At 40.0% G+C, this 20,400-nt stretch overlaps 1 protein-coding gene across 6 annotated transcripts in view; it reads right to left on the reverse strand.

Annotated features, from left to right (window-relative positions):
- Positions 1–843: 843 nt before the first annotated feature.
- POF1B (POF1B actin binding protein) overlaps positions 844–20,400 on the reverse strand; it is a 102,901-nt gene continuing 83,344 nt past the window's right edge. For all 6 annotated transcript variants that reach the window (XM_073642156.1, XM_073642152.1, XM_073642155.1 and 3 more), the window contains 2 exons: positions 3,029–3,137; positions 844–2,287 (listed from right to left, as the gene is read on the reverse strand). In XM_073642156.1, the coding sequence (XP_073498257.1) occupies positions 2,282–2,287; positions 3,029–3,137 (115 nt within the window). In that variant the 3' untranslated portion in view covers positions 844–2,281. The remainder of the gene's footprint in view (positions 2,288–3,028; positions 3,138–20,400) is intronic.

Raw genomic sequence — 20,400 nt, forward strand, 5'->3', positions numbered from 1 at the left:
GCCATTTGAAATTACTTTAGTTTTGTGCCATGTCTGTGATCTGCTTTTTTTTTCCAACAACATTAAACAACGGAATGAACATCCTCTGAGCCCGGCGATTCCATAATTTTTGCCAGGGGTTGTAGATGCAGAGCGTGCCCCATACTGATCGGCGAGAAGCTGAGGGATGCAGAGCGTGCCCCATACTGATCGGCGAGAAGCTGAGGGATGCAGAGCGTGTCCCGTACTGATCGGCGAGAAGCCGATGGATGCAGAGCGTGCCCCGTACTGATTGGCGAGAAGCTGATGGATGCAGAGCGTGCCCCGTACTGATTGGCGAGAAGCCGATGGATGCAGAGCGTGCCCCGTACTGATTGGCGAGAAGCCGATAGATGCACAGCGTGCTCCGAACTGATCGGCGAGAAGCCGATAGATGCAGAGCGTGCCCCGTACTGATCGGCGAGAAGCCGATAGATGCACAGCGTGCTCCGAACTGATCGGCGAGAAGCAGATAGATGCAGAGCGTGCCCCGTACTGATCGGCGAGAAGCAGATAGATGCAGAGCGTGCCTTGTACTGATCGGCGAGAAGCTGATAGATGCAGAGCGTGCCTTGTACTGATCGGCGAGAAGCTGATAGATGCAGAGCGTGCCCCGTACTGATCAGCGAGAAGCCGATAGATGCAGAGCGTGATCTGTACTGATCGGTGACATGCAGAGCGTGGTCTGTACTGATCGGTGAGGTCCTGCAACCTAATGGTAATGGGCAACTGGTATAATATTAAATGCAGCTCTGGCTGTGACTGGAGAACGAAATCATTAAAGATTGTTACTTTTTGGTTCAGAATTTTCTAGTCTCGACACAATTCTCATGTTATTTATTTTTTTATTCTAGAATAAATTCCACAGCGGCTTTTAATCAACAGCCTACAAAATGCAGGTAATGCAAAGTATACACCGTTATCAGCAAGTAGAGGCGACGCTGGGGCTTAGTCACATGGTACAGTCATGCCCGCAACGAACGCGACGTATGAATATACCCATACAGTCCAGGTATCAGACTCTTCCACCATCTGTCCCAATAGACCCCGCGATCCTTCCCAGAGGGAATATAATCTCACAAGATCGTCCCGTATAGTCTGGAGTCGTGTAACATTCAGAAATGTCAATGCAAACAGGTTAAGCCCTCGGCAGATCGCTGGAAAAAGCTACTGGTAATGAAATATTATGCTTTAAATTATCTTGTGCCAAGTTACATTATGTCTGAGGAGCTTCTTCCCCACATGCCACAATGCAAAACAGCAATTGTGAATGCAGCTCTGGATGCAAATAGAATAAACTCCAGTCACAGCTAGAGCTGCGGTGACAATTGTCTGTATCTTGACTGCGGGAGATATACATATATATATTTTTTGTTGCAATATTTGCATTTTAATTTCTGAATGTTTTTTCCGCTATAAAAAAAACTAGAAAAATGAACAACCCCCATCCGACAGGTACTAGCATTTCATGTAAACCGCAGTAATAAGTCCGTCCCCATCATGATATACAAGATACGAGCAGCCGGGTGAATCTCCGCACCATCCGCGCCCCTAGAGATTTATCGGCTTTGTAAGGATATAAGAAAACATTATAATACACCCATGACATCCAGGACTACGTCTGAGCTCCCGTCCAGTGCGATTACCCCGGAGCCTCGCACACACCGACACCGCACCCAGCCGTCACATTCACAAAGTTACATTAATGACTACGGAGGGGAATGGGAGCCACCATGATGGGAGCGGCCCTACCCAAATAAGGGTCCAGGAAGCTGAGATATGGGATGCTGTATGCTGGGTCCTTGGAATGACGGGATCTATGGATACATTCAGGCCCTGGGACACTATTGTGGTGACAGGCGACTCCCATCCATATCTGCCTTCACATAGGGCCACACATACAGTGACCTGTATCTCCGCTTCCAGGTGGGCTGTAATTTAGGAGTCACTGCGCTGATCTTTATCCAGGGCTCATTCCGATCATTTATATACATCCAATCTTATAGAAAACTGCAGTAAATGTAAGGGCAGCGAAAGCAATGCTCCTCGTCATCACCGCACACAAGGGCGGCTAAGACTTGGCCCGAGCCCTGGGCACTTTTCCCCTTATTAATCCGGCCATACAACGCTTGCTGTCAGTGAGCGTGTGTGCGAGGCCCGAGCCTCATGTCTGGACCTCTGACACTGATAGATTGGATGTCTGGTGCCTCGGATCACACACAGGAGACCTGTCCGCAGCCCCGGACCGGCAGCAGCGGCTCATTCATTCCTAGAAGAGAGAAGCCATGTCAGACGGAATGAAGAACAAGTACAGTAATATTATAAGTACTAGGCTAATCAACCTCACTAGTACAGCCCGGCTCCCATAGTCAGTGCCGGGACGACAGTCACCACTTACGTGTTTGGACGTCTGTTGCCGCTCTATTATAAGTACTAGGCTAATCAACGTCACTAGTACAGCCCGGCTCCCATAGCCGGGATGACAGTCACCACTTACGTGTTTGGACGTCTGTTGCCGCTCTATTATAAGTACTAGGCTAATCAACCTCACTAGTACAGCCCGGTTCCCATAGCCGGGATGACAGTCACCACTTACATGTTTGGACGTCTGTCGCCGCTCTATTATAAGTACTAGGCTAATCAACCTCACTAGTACAGCCCGGCTCCCATAGTCCGTGCCGGGATGACAGTCACCACTTACATGTTTGGACGTCTGTCGCCGCTCTATTATAAGTACTAGGCTAATCAACGTCACTAGTACAGCCCGGCTCCCATAGTCCGTGCCGGGATGACAGTCACCACTTACATGTTTGGACGTCTGCCGCCGCTCTATTATAAGTACTAGGCTAATCAACGTCACTAGTACAGCCCGGCTCCCATAGCCGGGATGACAGTCACCACTTACGTGTTTGGACGTCTGTTGCCGCTCTATTATAAGTACTAGGCTAATCAACGTCACTAGTACAGCCCGGCTCCCATAGTCAGTGCCGGGATGGCAGTCACCACTTACATGTTTGGACGTCTGTCGCCGCTCTATGACGATGGTCTGTGTTCCCGTCGATGGAGACGAGTCCTTGTAGTCAGAGAGCAGCCGGAGAATGGGGTAATGATTACTGTACCTAAAACAGACAGGGACGAGGACAGGTTACTTATAAAACCTTTATATACAGTGGCATGTAAAAGTTTGGGCACCCATGATCAAAATAAATGTTATTGAGAACAGTAAAGCAAGTTGAAGATGAAATGATCTCTAAAACGGTTAAAAGTTAAAGATGACATAGCCTTTGTATTTTAAGTACAAAAAAAAAAATAATTGTAATTTATTACATTTTGTACTCCGATAACTTAGGCTAATTAAGGTCTCAAGCCTTGGTCACTTAGGGTTATGGCTTGTTCACTATCATCGTTAGGAAAGGCCGGTGATGAAAAGGTCACAGCTTTATGAAAACCCAGCCTCCTCTAAACTCATGCCAAACACAGCAGCCATGGGTTCTTCTAAGCAGCCGCCGAGCAATCTGAAAATGGTGGAGGCCACAAAGCAGGAGAAGGCTATAAGGAGATAGCAAAGTGTTTCAAGTTGCCTTTTCCTCAGTTCGAAATATGGCAGTTAACAGGAACAAGGTCAAGATAAGGTCTGGAAGACCAAGCTAAATTTCAGTGAGAGCTGCTCGTAGGATTGCTAGAGAGGCAAATCAGAAGCCCCGCTTGACTGCAAAAGACATTCAGAAAGATTTAGACTCTGGAGTTGTGGTACATTGTTCTACTGTTCAGAGACACCTGCACAAATATGGCCTTCATGTAAGAGTTATTAGAAGAAAACCTCTCCTGCGTCCTCACCATAAAATTCAGCGTCACAATGATCAAAGGTATGTGTGAAGAAAAAGGGCACAGAATTTCAGAAAAAGAGCATCTCGCTACCATTAAGCATGGGGGAGGATCAATCATGGGGGAGGATCAATCATGCTTTGGGGTTGTGTTGCAGCCAATGGCACGGGGAATATTTCACATGTAGAGGGAAGAATGGATTCAATGAAATTTCAACACATTCTTGATGCAAACATAAAACCATCTGTAAAAAAGCTGAAGATGAAAAGAGGATTCTACAAATGGATAATGATCCTAAACACACATCAAAATCTACAGTGGCCCTCACAGTCCCCTGATTTGAACATCATTGAAAATCTGTGACTAGACCTCAAAACAGCAGAGCATGCAAGACGCCCCAGGAATCTCACAGAACTGGAGGAATTCTCCAAGGAAGAATGGAGGAAAATCCCTCACACAAGTAGTGAAAGATTCTTAACTGGCTACAAAAAGATAAAGGAAATGTGTCAGATTTAACTTCAGGCCTTTTATGGCTCATTTAATCATCAACTAGCTTACAGTAACAGTAATTATGACCAGGGGTACCCAAACTTTTCCATGCCACTGTACAATAAAATGTGTCATCAGCTTTCTGTAACTCTTCCATGCTTTACACTACAGCATTGATTAGTTTCCAGTTACAAGTGCTTCTCACTAAATTAGAATATCATCAAAAAGTTAATTTATTTCAGTTCAATACAAAAAGTGAAGCTCCTATATTATATAGAGTCATTACACACAGAGGGATCTATTATATAGAATCATTACACACAGAGGGATCCATTATATAGAGTCATTACACACAGAGGGATCTATTATATAGAGTCATTACACACAGAGGGATCTATTATATAGTCATTACACACAGAGGGATCTATTATATAGTCATTACACGCAGAGGGATCTATTATATAGTTATTACACGCAGAGGGATCTATTATATAGAGTCATTACACGCAGAGGGATCTATTATATAGTCATTACACGCAGAGGGATCTATTATATAGAGTCATTACACGCAGAGGGATCTATTATATAGAGTCATTACACGCAGAGGGATCTATTATATAGAGTCACTACACGCAGAGGGATCTATTATATAGAGTCACTACACGCAGAGGGATCTATTATATAGTCACTACACGCAGAGGGATCTATTATATAGAGTCACTACACGCAGAGGGATCTATTATATAGAGTCACTACACGCAGAGGGATCTATTATATAGTCACTACACGCAGAGAGATCTATTATATAGAGTCATTACACGCAGAGGAATCTATTATATACAGTCATTACACACAGAGGGATCTATTATATAGAGTCATTATATAATAGATCCATCTGCGTGTAATGACTCTATATAATAGATCGCTCTGCGTGTAGAGTCATTACACGCAGAGGGATCTATTATATAGAGTCATTACACGCAGAGGGATCTATTATATAGAGTCATTACACGCAGAGGAATCTATTATATAGAGTCATTACACGCAGAGGGATCTATTATATAGAGTCATTACACGCAGAGGGATCTATTATATAGAGTCATTACACGCAGAGGGATCTATTATATAGTCATTACACGCAGAGGGATCTATTATATAGAGTCATTACACGCAGAGGGATCTATTATATAGAGTCATTACACGCAGAGGGATCTATTATATAGAGTCATTACACGCAGAGGGATCTATTATATAGAGTCATTACACGCAGAGGGATCTATTATATAGAGTCACTACACGCAGAGGGATCTATTATATAGAGTCACTACACGCAGAGGGATCTATTATATAGAGTCACTACACGCAGAGGGATCTATTATATAGAGTCACTACACGCAGAGGGATCTATTATATAGAGTCACTACACGCAGAGAGATCTATTATATAGAGTCATTACACGCAGAGGAATCTATTATATACAGTCATTACACGCAGAGGGATCTATTATATAGAGTCATTACACACAGAGGGATCTATTATATAGAGTCATTATATAATAGATCCATCTGCGTGTAATGACTCTATATAATAGATCGCTCTGCGTGTAGAGTCATTACACGCAGAGGGATCTATTATATAGAGTCATTACACGCAGAGAGATCTATTATATAGAGTCATTACACGCAGAGGGATCTATTATATAGTCATTACACGCAGAGGGATCTATTATATAGAGTCACTACACGCAGAGGGATCTATTATATAGAGTCACTACACGCAGAGGGATCTATTATATAGAGTCACTACACACAGAGGGATCTATTATATAGAGTCATTACACACAGAGGGATCTATTATATAGAGTCATTATATAATAGATCCATCTGCGTGTAATGACTCTATATAATAGATCGCTCTGCGTGTAGAGTCATTACACGCAGAGGGATCTATTATATAGAGTCATTACACGCAGAGGGATCTATTATATAGAGTCATTACACGCAGAGGGATCTATTATATAGAGTCACTACACGCAGAGGGATCTATTATATAGAGTCACTACACACAGAGGGATCTATTATATAGAGTCACTACACGCAGAGAGATCTATTATATAGAGTCATTACACGCAGAGGGATCTATTATATAGAGTCATTACACGCAGAGGAATCTATTATATAGTCATTACACGCAGAGGGATCTATTATATAGAGTCATTACACGCAGAGGGATCTATTATATAGAGTCATTACACGCAGAGGGATCTATTATATAGAGTCATTACACGCAGAGGGATCTATTATATAGAGTCATTACACGCAGAGGGATCTATTATATAGAGTCATTACACGCAGAGGGATCTATTATATAGAGTCATTACACGCAGAGGGATCTATTATATAGAGTCACTACACGCAGAGGGATCTATTATATAGAGTCACTACACGCAGAGGGATCTATTATAGAGTCACTACACGCAGAGGGATCTATTATATAGAGTCACTACACACAGAGGGATCTATTATATAGAGTCACTACACGCAGAGGGATCTATTATATAGAGTCACTACACGCAGAGAGATCTATTATATAGAGTCATTACACGCAGAGGGATCTATTATATACAGTCATTACACGCAGAGGGATCTATTATATAGAGTCATTACACGCAGAGGGATCTATTATATAGAGTCATTACACGCAGAGGGATCTATTATATAGAGTCATTACACACAGGGATCTATTATATAGAGTCACTACACGCAGAGAGATCTATTATATAGAGTCATTACACGCAGAGGGATCTATTATATACAGTCATTACACGCAGAGGGATCTATTATATAGAGTCATTACACACAGAGGGATCTATTATATAGAGTCATTATATAATAGATCCATCTGCGTGTAATGACTCTAATAGATCGCTCTGCGTGTAGAGTCATTACACGCAGAGCGATCTATTATATAGAGTCATTACACGCAGAGGGATCTATTATATAGAGTCATTACACGCAGAGGGATCTATTATATAGAGTCATTACACGCAGAGGGATCTATTATATAGAGTCATTACACGCAGAGGGATCTATTATATAGTCATTACACGCAGAGGGATCTATTATATAGAGTCATTACACGCAGAGGGATCTATTATATAGTCATTACACGCAGAGGGATCTATTATATAGAGTCATTACACGCAGAGGGATCTATTATATAGAGTCATTACACGCAGAGGGATCTATTATATAGAGTCATTACACGCAGAGGGATCTATTATATAGAGTCATTACACGCAGAGGGATCTATTATATAGAGTCATTACACGCAGAGAGATCTATTATATAGAGTCATTACACGCACAGGGATCTATTATATAGTCATTACACGCAGAGGGATCTATTATATAGAGTCACTACACGCAGAGGGATCTATTATATAGAGTCACTACACGCAGAGGGATCTATTATATAGAGTCACTACACGCAGAGGGATCTATTATATAGAGTCACTACACGCAGAGAGATCTATTATATAGAGTCACTACACGCAGAGAGATCTATTATATAGAGTCACTACACGCAGAGAGCTCTATTATATAGAGTCATTACACGCAGAGGGATCTATTATATAGAGTCACTACACGCAGAGGGATCTATTATATAGAGTCACTACACGCAGAGGGATCTATTATATAGAGTCATTACACGCAGAGGGATCTATTATATAGAGTCACTACACGCAGAGAGATCTATTATATAGAGTCATTACACGCAGAGGGATCTATTATATAGAGTAATTACACGCAGAGGGATCTATTATATAGTCATTACACGCAGAGGGATCTATTATATAGAGTCATTACACGCAGAGGGATCTATTATATAGAGTCATTACACGCAGAGGGATCTATTATATAGAGTCATTACACGCAGAGGGATCTATTATATAGAGTCATTACACACAGAGGGATCTATTATATAGAGTCACTACACGCAGAGAGATCTATTATATAGAGTCATTACACGCAGAGGGATCTATTATATACAGTCATTACACGCAGAGGGATCTATTATATAGAGTCATTACACACAGAGGGATCTATTATATAGAGTCATTATATAATAGATCCATCTGCGTGTAATGACTCTATATAATAGATCGCTCTGCGTGTAGAGTCATTACACGCAGAGGGATCTATTATATAGAGTCATTACACGCAGAGGGATCTATTATATAGAGTCACTACACGCAGAGGGATCTATTATATAGAGTCACTACACGCAGAGAGATCTATTATATAGAGTCATTACACGCAGAGGAATCTATTATATACAGTCATTACACGCAGAGGGATCTATTATATAGAGTCATTACACACAGAGGGATCTATTATATAGAGTCATTATATAATAGATCCATCTGCGTGTAATGACTCTATATAATAGATCGCTCTGCGTGTAGAGTCATTACACGCAGAGGGATCTATTATATAGAGTCATTACACGCAGAGAGATCTATTATATAGAGTCATTACACGCAGAGGGATCTATTATATAGTCATTACACGCAGAGGGATCTATTATATAGAGTCACTACACGCAGAGGGATCTATTATATAGAGTCACTACACGCAGAGGGATCTATTATATAGAGTCACTACACACAGAGGGATCTATTATATAGAGTCATTACACACAGAGGGATCTATTATATAGAGTCATTATATAATAGATCCATCTGCGTGTAATGACTCTATATAATAGATCGCTCTGCGTGTAGAGTCATTACACGCAGAGGGATCTATTATATAGAGTCATTACACGCAGAGGGATCTATTATATAGAGTCATTACACGCAGAGGGATCTATTATATAGAGTCATTACACGCAGAGGGATCTATTATATAGAGTCACTACACACAGAGGGATCTATTATATAGAGTCACTACACGCAGAGAGATCTATTATATAGAGTCATTACACGCAGAGGGATCTATTATATAGAGTCATTACACGCAGAGGAATCTATTATATAGTCATTACACGCAGAGGGATCTATTATATAGAGTCATTACACGCAGAGGGATCTATTATATAGAGTCATTACACGCAGAGGGATCTATTATATAGAGTCATTACACGCAGAGGGATCTATTATATAGAGTCATTACACGCAGAGGGATCTATTATATAGAGTCATTACACGCAGAGGGATCTATTATATAGAGTCATTACACGCAGAGGGATCTATTATATAGAGTCACTACACGCAGAGGGATCTATTATATAGAGTCACTACACGCAGAGGGATCTATTATAGAGTCACTACACGCAGAGGGATCTATTATATAGAGTCACTACACACAGAGGGATCTATTATATAGAGTCACTACACGCAGAGGGATCTATTATATAGAGTCACTACACGCAGAGAGATCTATTATATAGAGTCATTACACGCAGAGGGATCTATTATATACAGTCATTACACGCAGAGGGATCTATTATATAGAGTCATTACACGCAGAGGGATCTATTATATAGAGTCATTACACACAGGGATCTATTATATAGAGTCACTACACGCAGAGAGATCTATTATATAGAGTCATTACACGCAGAGGGATCTATTATATACAGTCATTACACGCAGAGGGATCTATTATATAGAGTCATTACACACAGAGGGATCTATTATATAGAGTCATTATATAATAGATCCATCTGCGTGTAATGACTCTAATAGATCGCTCTGCGTGTAGAGTCATTACACGCAGAGCGATCTATTATATAGAGTCATTACACGCAGAGGGATCTATTATATAGAGTCATTACACGCAGAGGGATCTATTATATAGAGTCATTACACGCAGAGGGATCTATTATATAGAGTCATTACACGCAGAGGGATCTATTATATAGAGTCATTACACGCAGAGGGATCTATTATATAGAGTCATTACACGCAGAGGGATCTATTATATAGTCATTACACGCAGAGGGATCTATTATATAGAGTCATTACACGCAGAGGGATCTATTATATAGAGTCATTACACGCAGAGGGATCTATTATATAGAGTCATTACACGCAGAGGGATCTATTATATAGAGTCATTACACGCAGAGGGATCTATTATATAGAGTCATTACACGCAGAGAGATCTATTATATAGAGTCATTACACGCACAGGGATCTATTATATAGTCATTACACGCAGAGGGATCTATTATATAGAGTCACTACACGCAGAGGGATCTATTATATAGAGTCACTACACGCAGAGGGATCTATTATATAGAGTCACTACACGCAGAGGGATCTATTATATAGAGTCACTACACGCAGAGAGATCTATTATATAGAGTCACTACACGCAGAGAGATCTATTATATAGAGTCACTACACGCAGAGAGCTCTATTATATAGAGTCATTACACGCAGAGGGATCTATTATATAGAGTCACTACACGCAGAGGGATCTATTATATAGAGTCACTACACGCAGAGGGATCTATTATATAGAGTCATTACACGCAGAGGGATCTATTATATAGAGTCACTACACGCAGAGAGATCTATTATATAGAGTCATTACACGCAGAGGGATCTATTATATAGAGTAATTACACGCAGAGGGATCTATTATATAGTCATTACACGCAGAGGGATCTATTATATAGAGTCATTACACGCAGAGGGATCTATTATATAGAGTCATTACACGCAGAGGGATCTATTATATAGAGTCATTACACGCAGAGGGATCTATTATATAGAGTCATTACACACAGAGGGATCTATTATATAGAGTCACTACACGCAGAGAGATCTATTATATAGAGTCATTACACGCAGAGGGATCTATTATATACAGTCATTACACGCAGAGGGATCTATTATATAGAGTCATTACACACAGAGGGATCTATTATATAGAGTCATTATATAATAGATCCATCTGCGTGTAATGACTCTATATAATAGATCGCTCTGCGTGTAGAGTCATTACACGCAGAGGGATCTATTATATAGAGTCATTACACGCAGAGGGATCTATTATATAGAGTCATTACACGCAGAGGGATCTATTATATAGAGTCATTACACGCAGAGGGATCTATTATATAGAGTCATTACACGCAGAGGGATCTATTATATAGAGTCATTACACGCAGAGGGATCTATTATATAGAGTCATTACACGCAGAGGGATCTATTATATAGAGTCATTACACGCAGAGGGATCTATTATATAGAGTCATTACACGCAGAGGGATCTATTATATAGAGTCATTACACGCAGAGGGATCTATTATATAGAGTCATTACACGCAGAGGGATCTATTATATAGAGTCATTACACGCAGAGAGATCTATTATATAGAGTCATTACACGCACAGGGATCTATTATATAGTCATTACACGCAGAGGGATCTATTATATAGAGTCACTACACGCAGAGGGATCTATTATATAGAGTCACTACACGCAGAGGGATCTATTATATAGAGTCACTACACGCAGAGGGATCTATTATATAGAGTCACTACACGCAGAGAGATCTATTATATAGAGTCACTACACGCAGAGAGATCTATTATATAGAGTCACTACACGCAGAGAGATCTATTATATAGAGTCATTACACGCAGAGGGATCTATTATATAGTCATTACACGCAGAGGGATCTATTATATAGAGTCACTACACGCAGAGGGATCTATTATATAGAGTCAATACACGCAGAGGGATCTATTATATAGAGTCACTACACGCAGAGAGATCTATTATATAGAGTCATTACACGCAGAGGGATCTATTATATAGAGTCATTACACGCAGAGGGATCTATTATATAGAGTCATTACACGCAGAGGGATCTATTATATAGAGTCACTACACGCAGAGGGATCTATTATATAGAATCACTACACGCAGAGAGATCTATTATATAGAGTCATTACACGCAGAGGGATCTATTATATAGAGTCATTACACGCAGAGGAATCTATTATATAGTCATTACACGCAGAGGGATCTATTATATAGAGTCATTACACGCAGAGGGATCTATTATATAGAGTCATTACACGCAGAGGGATCTATTATATAGAGTCATTACACGCAGAGGGATCTATTATATAGAGTCATTACACGCAGAGGGATCTATTATATAGAGTCATTACACGCAGAGGGATCTATTATATAGAGTCACTACACGCAGAGGGATCTATTATATAGAGTCACTACACGCAGAGGGATCTATTATAGAGTCACTACACGCAGAGGGATCTATTATATAGAGTCACTACACGCAGAGGGATCTATTATATAGAGTCACTACACGCAGAGGGATCTATTATATAGAGTCACTACACGCAGAGAGATCTATTATATAGAGTCATTACACGCAGAGGGATCTATTATATACAGTCATTACACGCAGAGGGATCTATTATATAGAGTCATTACACGCAGAGGGATCTATTATATAGAGTCACTACACGCAGAGAGATCTATTATATAGAGTCATTACACGCAGAGGGATCTATTATATACAGTCATTACACGCAGAGGGATCTATTATATAGAGTCATTACACACAGAGGGATCTATTATATAGAGTCATTATATAATAGATCCATCTGCGTGTAATGACTCTATATAATAGATCGCTCTGCGTGTAGAGTCATTACACGCAGAGCGATCTATTATATAGAGTCATTACACGCAGAGGGATCTATTATATAGAGTCATTACACGCAGAGGGATCTATTATATAGAGTCATTACACGCAGAGGGATCTATTATATAGAGTCATTACACGCAGAGGGATCTATTATATAGAGTCATTACACGCAGAGGGATCTATTATATAGAGTCATTACACGCAGAGGGATCTATTATATAGAGTCATTACACGCAGAGGGATCTATTATATAGAGTCATTACACGCAGAGGGATCTATTATATAGTCATTACACGCAGAGGGATCTATTATATAGAGTCACTACACGCAGAGGGATCTATTATATAGAGTCACTACACGCAGAGGGATCTATTATATAGAGTCACTACACGCAGAGGGATCTATTATATAGAGTCACTACACGCAGAGAGATCTATTATATAGAGTCACTACACGCAGAGAGATCTATTATATAGAGTCATTACACGCAGAGGGATCTATTATATAGAGTCACTACACGCAGAGGGATCTATTATATAGAGTCATTACACGCAGAGGGATCTATTATATAGAGTCACTACACGCAGAGAGATCTATTATATAGAGTCATTACACGCAGAGGGATCTATTTATATAGAGTCATTACACGCAGAGGGATCTATTATATAGTCATTACACGCAGAGGGATCTATTATATAGAGTCATTACACGCAGAGGGATCTATTATATAGAGTCATTACACGCAGAGGGATCTATTATATAGAGTCATTACACGCAGAGGGATCTATTATATAGAGTCATTACACGCAGAGGGATCTATTATATAGAGTCACTACACGCAGAGAGATCTATTATATAGAGTCATTACACGCAGAGGGATCTATTATATACAGTCATTACACGCAGAGGGATCTATTATATAGAGTCATTACACACAGAGGGATCTATTATATAGAGTCATTATATAATAGATCCATCTGCGTGTAATGACTCTATATAATAGATCGCTCTGCGTGTAGAGTCATTACACGCAGAGGGATCTATTATATAGAGTCATTACACGCAGAGGGATCTATTATATAGAGTCATTACACGCAGAGGGATCTATTATATAGAGTCATTACACGCAGAGGGATCTATTATATAGAGTCATTACACGCAGAGGGATCTATTATATAGAGTCATTACACGCAGAGGGATCTATTATATAGAGTCATTACACGCAGAGGGATCTATTATATAGAGTCATTACACGCAGAGGGATCTATTATATAGAGTCATTACACGCAGAGGGATCTATTATATAGAGTCATTACACGCAGAGGGATCTATTATATAGAGTCATTACACGCAGAGGGATCTATTATATAGAGTCATTACACGCAGAGAGATCTATTATATAGAGTCATTACACGCAGAGGGATCTATTATATAGAGTCACTACACGCAGAGGGATCTATTATATAGAGTCACTACACGCAGAGGGATCTATTATATAGAGTCACTACACGCAGAGGGATCTATTATATAGAGTCACTACACGCAGAGAGATCTATTATATAGAGTCACTACACGCAGAGAGATCTATTATATAGAGTCACTACACGCAGAGAGATCTATTATATAGAGTCATTACACGCAGAGGGATCTATTATATAGTCATTACACGCAGAGGGATCTATTATATAGAGTCACTACACGCAGAGGGATCTATTATATAGAGTCATTACACGCAGAGGGATCTATTATATAGAGTCACTACACGCAGAGAGATCTATTATATAGAGTCATTACACGCAGAGGGATCTATTATATAGAGTCATTACACGCAGAGGGATCTATTATATAGAGTCATTACACGCAGAGGGATCTATTATATAGAGTCATTACACGCAGAGGGATCTATTATATAGAGTCATTACACGCAGAGGGATCTATTATATAGAGTCATTACACGCAGAGGGATCTATTATATAGAGTCATTACACGCAGAGGGATCTATTATATAGAGTCATTACACGCAGAGGGATCTATTATATAGAGTCACTACACGCAGAGGGATCTATTATATAGAGTCACTACACGCAGAGGGATCTATTATATAGAGTCACTACACGCAGAGGGATCTATTCTATAGAGTCATTACACGCAGAGAGATCTATTATATAGAGTCATTACACGCACAGGGATCTATTATATAGTCATTACACGCAGAGGGATCTATTATATAGAGTCACTACACGCAGAGGGATCTATTATATAGAGTCACTACACGCAGAGGGATCTATTATATACAGTCACTACACGCAGAGGGATCTATTATATAGAGTCACTACACGCAGAGGGATCTATTATATAGAGTCACTACACGCAGAGAGATCTATTATATAGAGTCACTACACGCAGAGAGATCTATTATATAGTCATTACACGCAGAGGGATCTATTATATAGTCATTACACGCAGAGGGATCTATTATATAGAGTCACTACACGCAGAGGGATCTATTATATAGAGTCATTACACGCAGAGGGATCTATTATATAGAGTCACTACACGCAGAGAGATCTATTATATAGAGTCATTACACGCAGAGGGATCTATTATATAGAGTCATTACACGCAGAGGGATCTATTATATAGAGTCATTACACGCAGAGGGATCTATTATATAGAGTCATTACACGCAGAGGGATCTATTATATAGAGTCATTACACGCAGAGGGATCTATTATATAGAGTCATTACACACAGAGGGATCTATTATATAGAGTCACTACACGCAGAGAGATCTATTATATAGAGTCATTACACGCAGAGGGATCTATTATATACAGTCATTACACGCAGAGGGATCTATTATATAGAGTCATTACACACAGAGGGATCTATTATATAGAGTCATTATATAATAGATCCATCTGCGTGTAATGACTCTATATAATAGATCGCTCTGCGTGTAGAGTCATTACACGCAGAGCGATCTATTATATAGAGTCATTACACGCAGAGGGATCTATTATATAGAGTCATTACACGCAGAGGGATCTATTATATAGAGTCATTACACGCAGAGGGATCTATTATATAGTCATTACACGCAGAGGGATCTATTATATAGTCATTACACGCAGAGGGATCTATTATATAGAGTCATTACACGCAGAGGGATCTATTATATAGAGTCATTACACGCAGAGGGATCTATTATATAGAGTCATTACACGCAGAGGGATCTATTATATAGAGTCATTACACGCAGAGGGATCTATTATATAGAGTCATTACACGCAGAGGGATCTATTATATAGAGTCATTACACGCAGAGAGATCTATTATATAGAGTCATTACACGCACAGGGATCTATTATATAGTCATTACACGCAGAGGGATCTATTATATAGAGTCACTACACGCAGAGGGATCTATTATATAGTCACTACACGCAGAGGGATCTATTATATAGAGTCACTACACGCAGAGAGATCTATTATATAGAGTCACTACACGCAGAGAGATCTATTATATAGAGTCATTACACGCAGAGGGATCTATTATATAGTCATTACACGCAGAGGGATCTATTATATAGAGTCACTACACGCAGAGGGATCTATTATATAGAGTCATTACACGCAGAGGGATCTATTATATAGTCACTACACGCAGAGAGATCTATTATATAGAGTCATTACACGCAGCGGGATCTATTATATAGAGTCATTACACGCAGATTGATCTATTATATAGTCATTACACGCAGAGGGATCTATTATATAGAGTCATTACACGCAGAGGGATCTATTATATAGAGTCATTACACGCAGAGGGATCTATTATATAGAGTCATTACACGCAGAGGGATCTATTATATAGAGTCATTACACGCAGAGGGATCTATTATATAGAGTCACTACACGCAGAGGGATCTATTATAGAGTCACTACACGCAGAGGGATCTATTATATAGAGTCACTACACGCAGAGGGATCTATTATATAGAGTCACTACACGCAGAGGGATCTATTATATAGAGTCACTACACGCAGAGGGATCTATTATATAGAGTCATTACACGCAGAGGGATCTATTATATAGAGTCATTACACACAGAGGGATCTATTATATAGAGTCACTACACGCAGAGGGATCTATTATATAGAGTCATTACACGCAGAGGGATCTATTATATACAGTCATTACACGCAGAGGGATCTATTATATAGAGTCATTACACGCAGAGGGATCTATTATATAGAGTCATTACACGCAGAGGGATCTATTATATAGAGTCACTACACGCAGAGGGATCTATTATATAGAGTCATTACACGCAGAGTGATCTATTATATAGAGAGATCTATTATATACAGTCATTACACACAGAGGGATCTATTATATAGTCATTACACGCAGAGTGATTATATAGAGTCATTACACGCAGAGGGATCTATTATATAGAGTCATTACACGCAGAGGGATCTATTATATAGAGTCATTACACGCAGAGCGATCTATTATATAGAGTCATTACACGCAGAGCGATCTATTATATAGAGTCATTACACGCAGAGCGATCTATTATATAGAGTCATTACACGCAGAGCGATCTATTATATAGAGTCATTACACGCAGAGCGATCTATTATATAGAGTCATTACACGCAGAGGGATCTATTATATAGAGTCATTACACGCAGAGGGATCTATTATAGAGTCATTACACGCAGAGGGATCTATTATATAGAGTCATTACACGCAGAGGGATCTATTATATAGAGTCATTACACGCAGAGGGATCTATTAGAGTCATTACACGCAGAGGGATCTATTAGAGTCATTACACGCAGAGTGATCTATTATATAGAGTCATTACACGCAGAGGGATCTATTATATAGAGTCATTACACGCAGAGGGATCTATTATATAGAGTCATTACACACAGAGGGATCTATTATATGGAGTCATTACACACAGAGGGATCTATTATATAGAGTCATTACACACAGAGGGTTTTATATAGAGTCATTACACGCAGAGGGATCTATTATATAGAGTCATTACACGCAGAGGGATCTATTATATAGAGTCATTACACACAGAGGGATCTATTATATAGAGTCATTACACACAGAGGGATCTATTATATAGAGTCATTACACACAGAGGGATCTATTATATAGAGTCATTACACACAGAGGGATCTATTATATAGAGTCATTACACACAGAGGGATCTATTATATAGAGTCATTACACGCAGAGGGATCTATTTCACTTGTTTATTTCTGTTAATGTTGATGATTATGGCTTACAGACAATGAAAACACAAAAGTCATTATCTCAGTAAATTAGAATACTTTATAACAACAGCTTGAAAAATGATTTTAAAATATGAAATGTCTGTTCAGTAAATGCCTCAATACTTGGTCGCGGCTCCTTTTGCGTCAATTACTGCATCAATGCGGCATGGAGGGATCAGCCTGTGGCATGGAGGGATCAGCCTGTGGCATGGAGGGATCAGCCTGCGGCACTGCTGAGGGGTTATGGAAGCCCAGGTGGCTTTGATAGCAGCCTTCAGCTCGTCTGCATTGTTGGGTCTGGGGTCTCTCATCTTCCTCTTGACAATACCCCATAGATTCTCTATAATAGATTCTCTATGGGGTTAAGGTCAGGCGAGTTTGCGGCCAATCAAGCTCAGTGATCCTGTTGTGTGTAAACCAGGTATTGGTACTTTTGGCCGTGTGGACAGGGGCCAAGTCCTGCTGGAGAATGACATTTCCATCTCCATAAAGCTTGTCGGCAGAGGGAAGCATGAAGTGCTGTAAAATGTCCTGGTAGACGGCTGCGCTGAGTTTGGTCTTGATAAAACACAGTGGACCTCCACCAGCAGATGACATGGCCCCCCAAACCATCACTGATGGTGGAGACTTCACACTAGACCTCCAGCAGCTTGGATTGTGGCCTCTTCACTCTTCCTCCAGACTCTGGGACCTTGATCTCCAAATGAAATGCAGAATTTACCTTCATCTGAAAACACCTTGGAGCATTGAGAACAGTCCAGGTCTTCTTCTCCTTGGCCCAGGTAAGACGCTTCTGGCGTTGTCTATTGGTCATGAGTGGACTGACACAAGGAATGTGACACTTGTAGCCCATGTCCTGGATACGTCTGTGTGCGGTGGCTCTTGAAGCAATGACTCCAGCAGCAGTCCACTCCTTGTGAATCCCCCACAAATGTTTGAATGGGCTTTTCTTAACAATCCTTTCCAGGCTGCGGTTATCCCGGCTGCTTCTGCACCTTTTTCTACCAAACTTCTTCGTTCCACTCAACTTCCCATTAATCTGCTTGGATACAGCACTCTGTGAGCAGCCAGCTTCTTTAGCAATGACCTTTTGTGGCTTACCCTCCTTTTGGAGTGTGACAATGACTGCCTTCTGGACATCTGTCAAGTCAGCAGTCTTCCCCATAATTGTGGAGCCTACTGAAACAGACTAAGGGACCTTTTTAAAAGCTTAGGAAGTCTTTGCAGGTGTTTTTTGTTAATTATTGTAATTTACTGAGAAAATGACTTTTGTGTTTTCATTAGCTGTAAGCCATAATCATCAACATTAACCCTTTCGCAACCCTGGGATTTTCCGTTTTTGCATTTTCGTTTTTTGCTCCCCTTGTTCCCAGAGCCATAGCGTTTTTATTTTTTGGTCAATATGGCCATGTGAGGGTTTATTTTTTGCAGGACGAGTTGTACTTTTGAACGACATTACTGGTTTTACCATATCGTGTACGGGAAAACGGGAAAAAAATTCCATGTGTGGTGAAATTGCAAAAAAAGTGCAATACCACAGATGTTTTTTTTTTTTTTACCACATTCACTGAATGCTAAAACTGACCTTCCATTATTATTCTCCAGGTCATTACGAGTTCGTAGACACCAAACATGTATAGGTTCTTTTTTATTTAAGTGGTGAAAAAAAAATTCCAAAGTTTGCTAAAAAAAAAAAAAAAAAAAAAAAAAATGGCGCCATTTTCCAAGACCCGTAAGGTCTCCATTTTTCAGGATCTGGGGCCGGGTGGGGGTTTATTTTTTGCGCGCCGAGCTGAAGTTTTTATTGATACCATTCTGAGGTAGATCCGATGCTTTGATCGCCTGTTATTGCATTTTATTGCAATGTTGTGGCGACCAAAAAATGTAATTCTGGCGTTTAGAATTTTTTTCTCGTTACGCCATTTACTGATCGGATTATTATTTTTTTTATATTGATAGACCGGGCGATTTTGAACGCGGCGATACCAAATATGTGTATGTGGGTTTTTTTTTAGTATTATTTTATTTTGAATGGGGCGAAAGGGGGGTGATATAAATTTTATAT

This window comes from Phyllobates terribilis, unplaced genomic scaffold (genome assembly GCF_046119375.1).
Source record: "Phyllobates terribilis strain yellow unplaced genomic scaffold, ASM4611937v1 Scaffold_7__3_contigs__length_470593459, whole genome shotgun sequence".
Classification (NCBI taxonomy): domain Eukaryota; kingdom Metazoa; phylum Chordata; class Amphibia; order Anura; family Dendrobatidae; genus Phyllobates; species Phyllobates terribilis.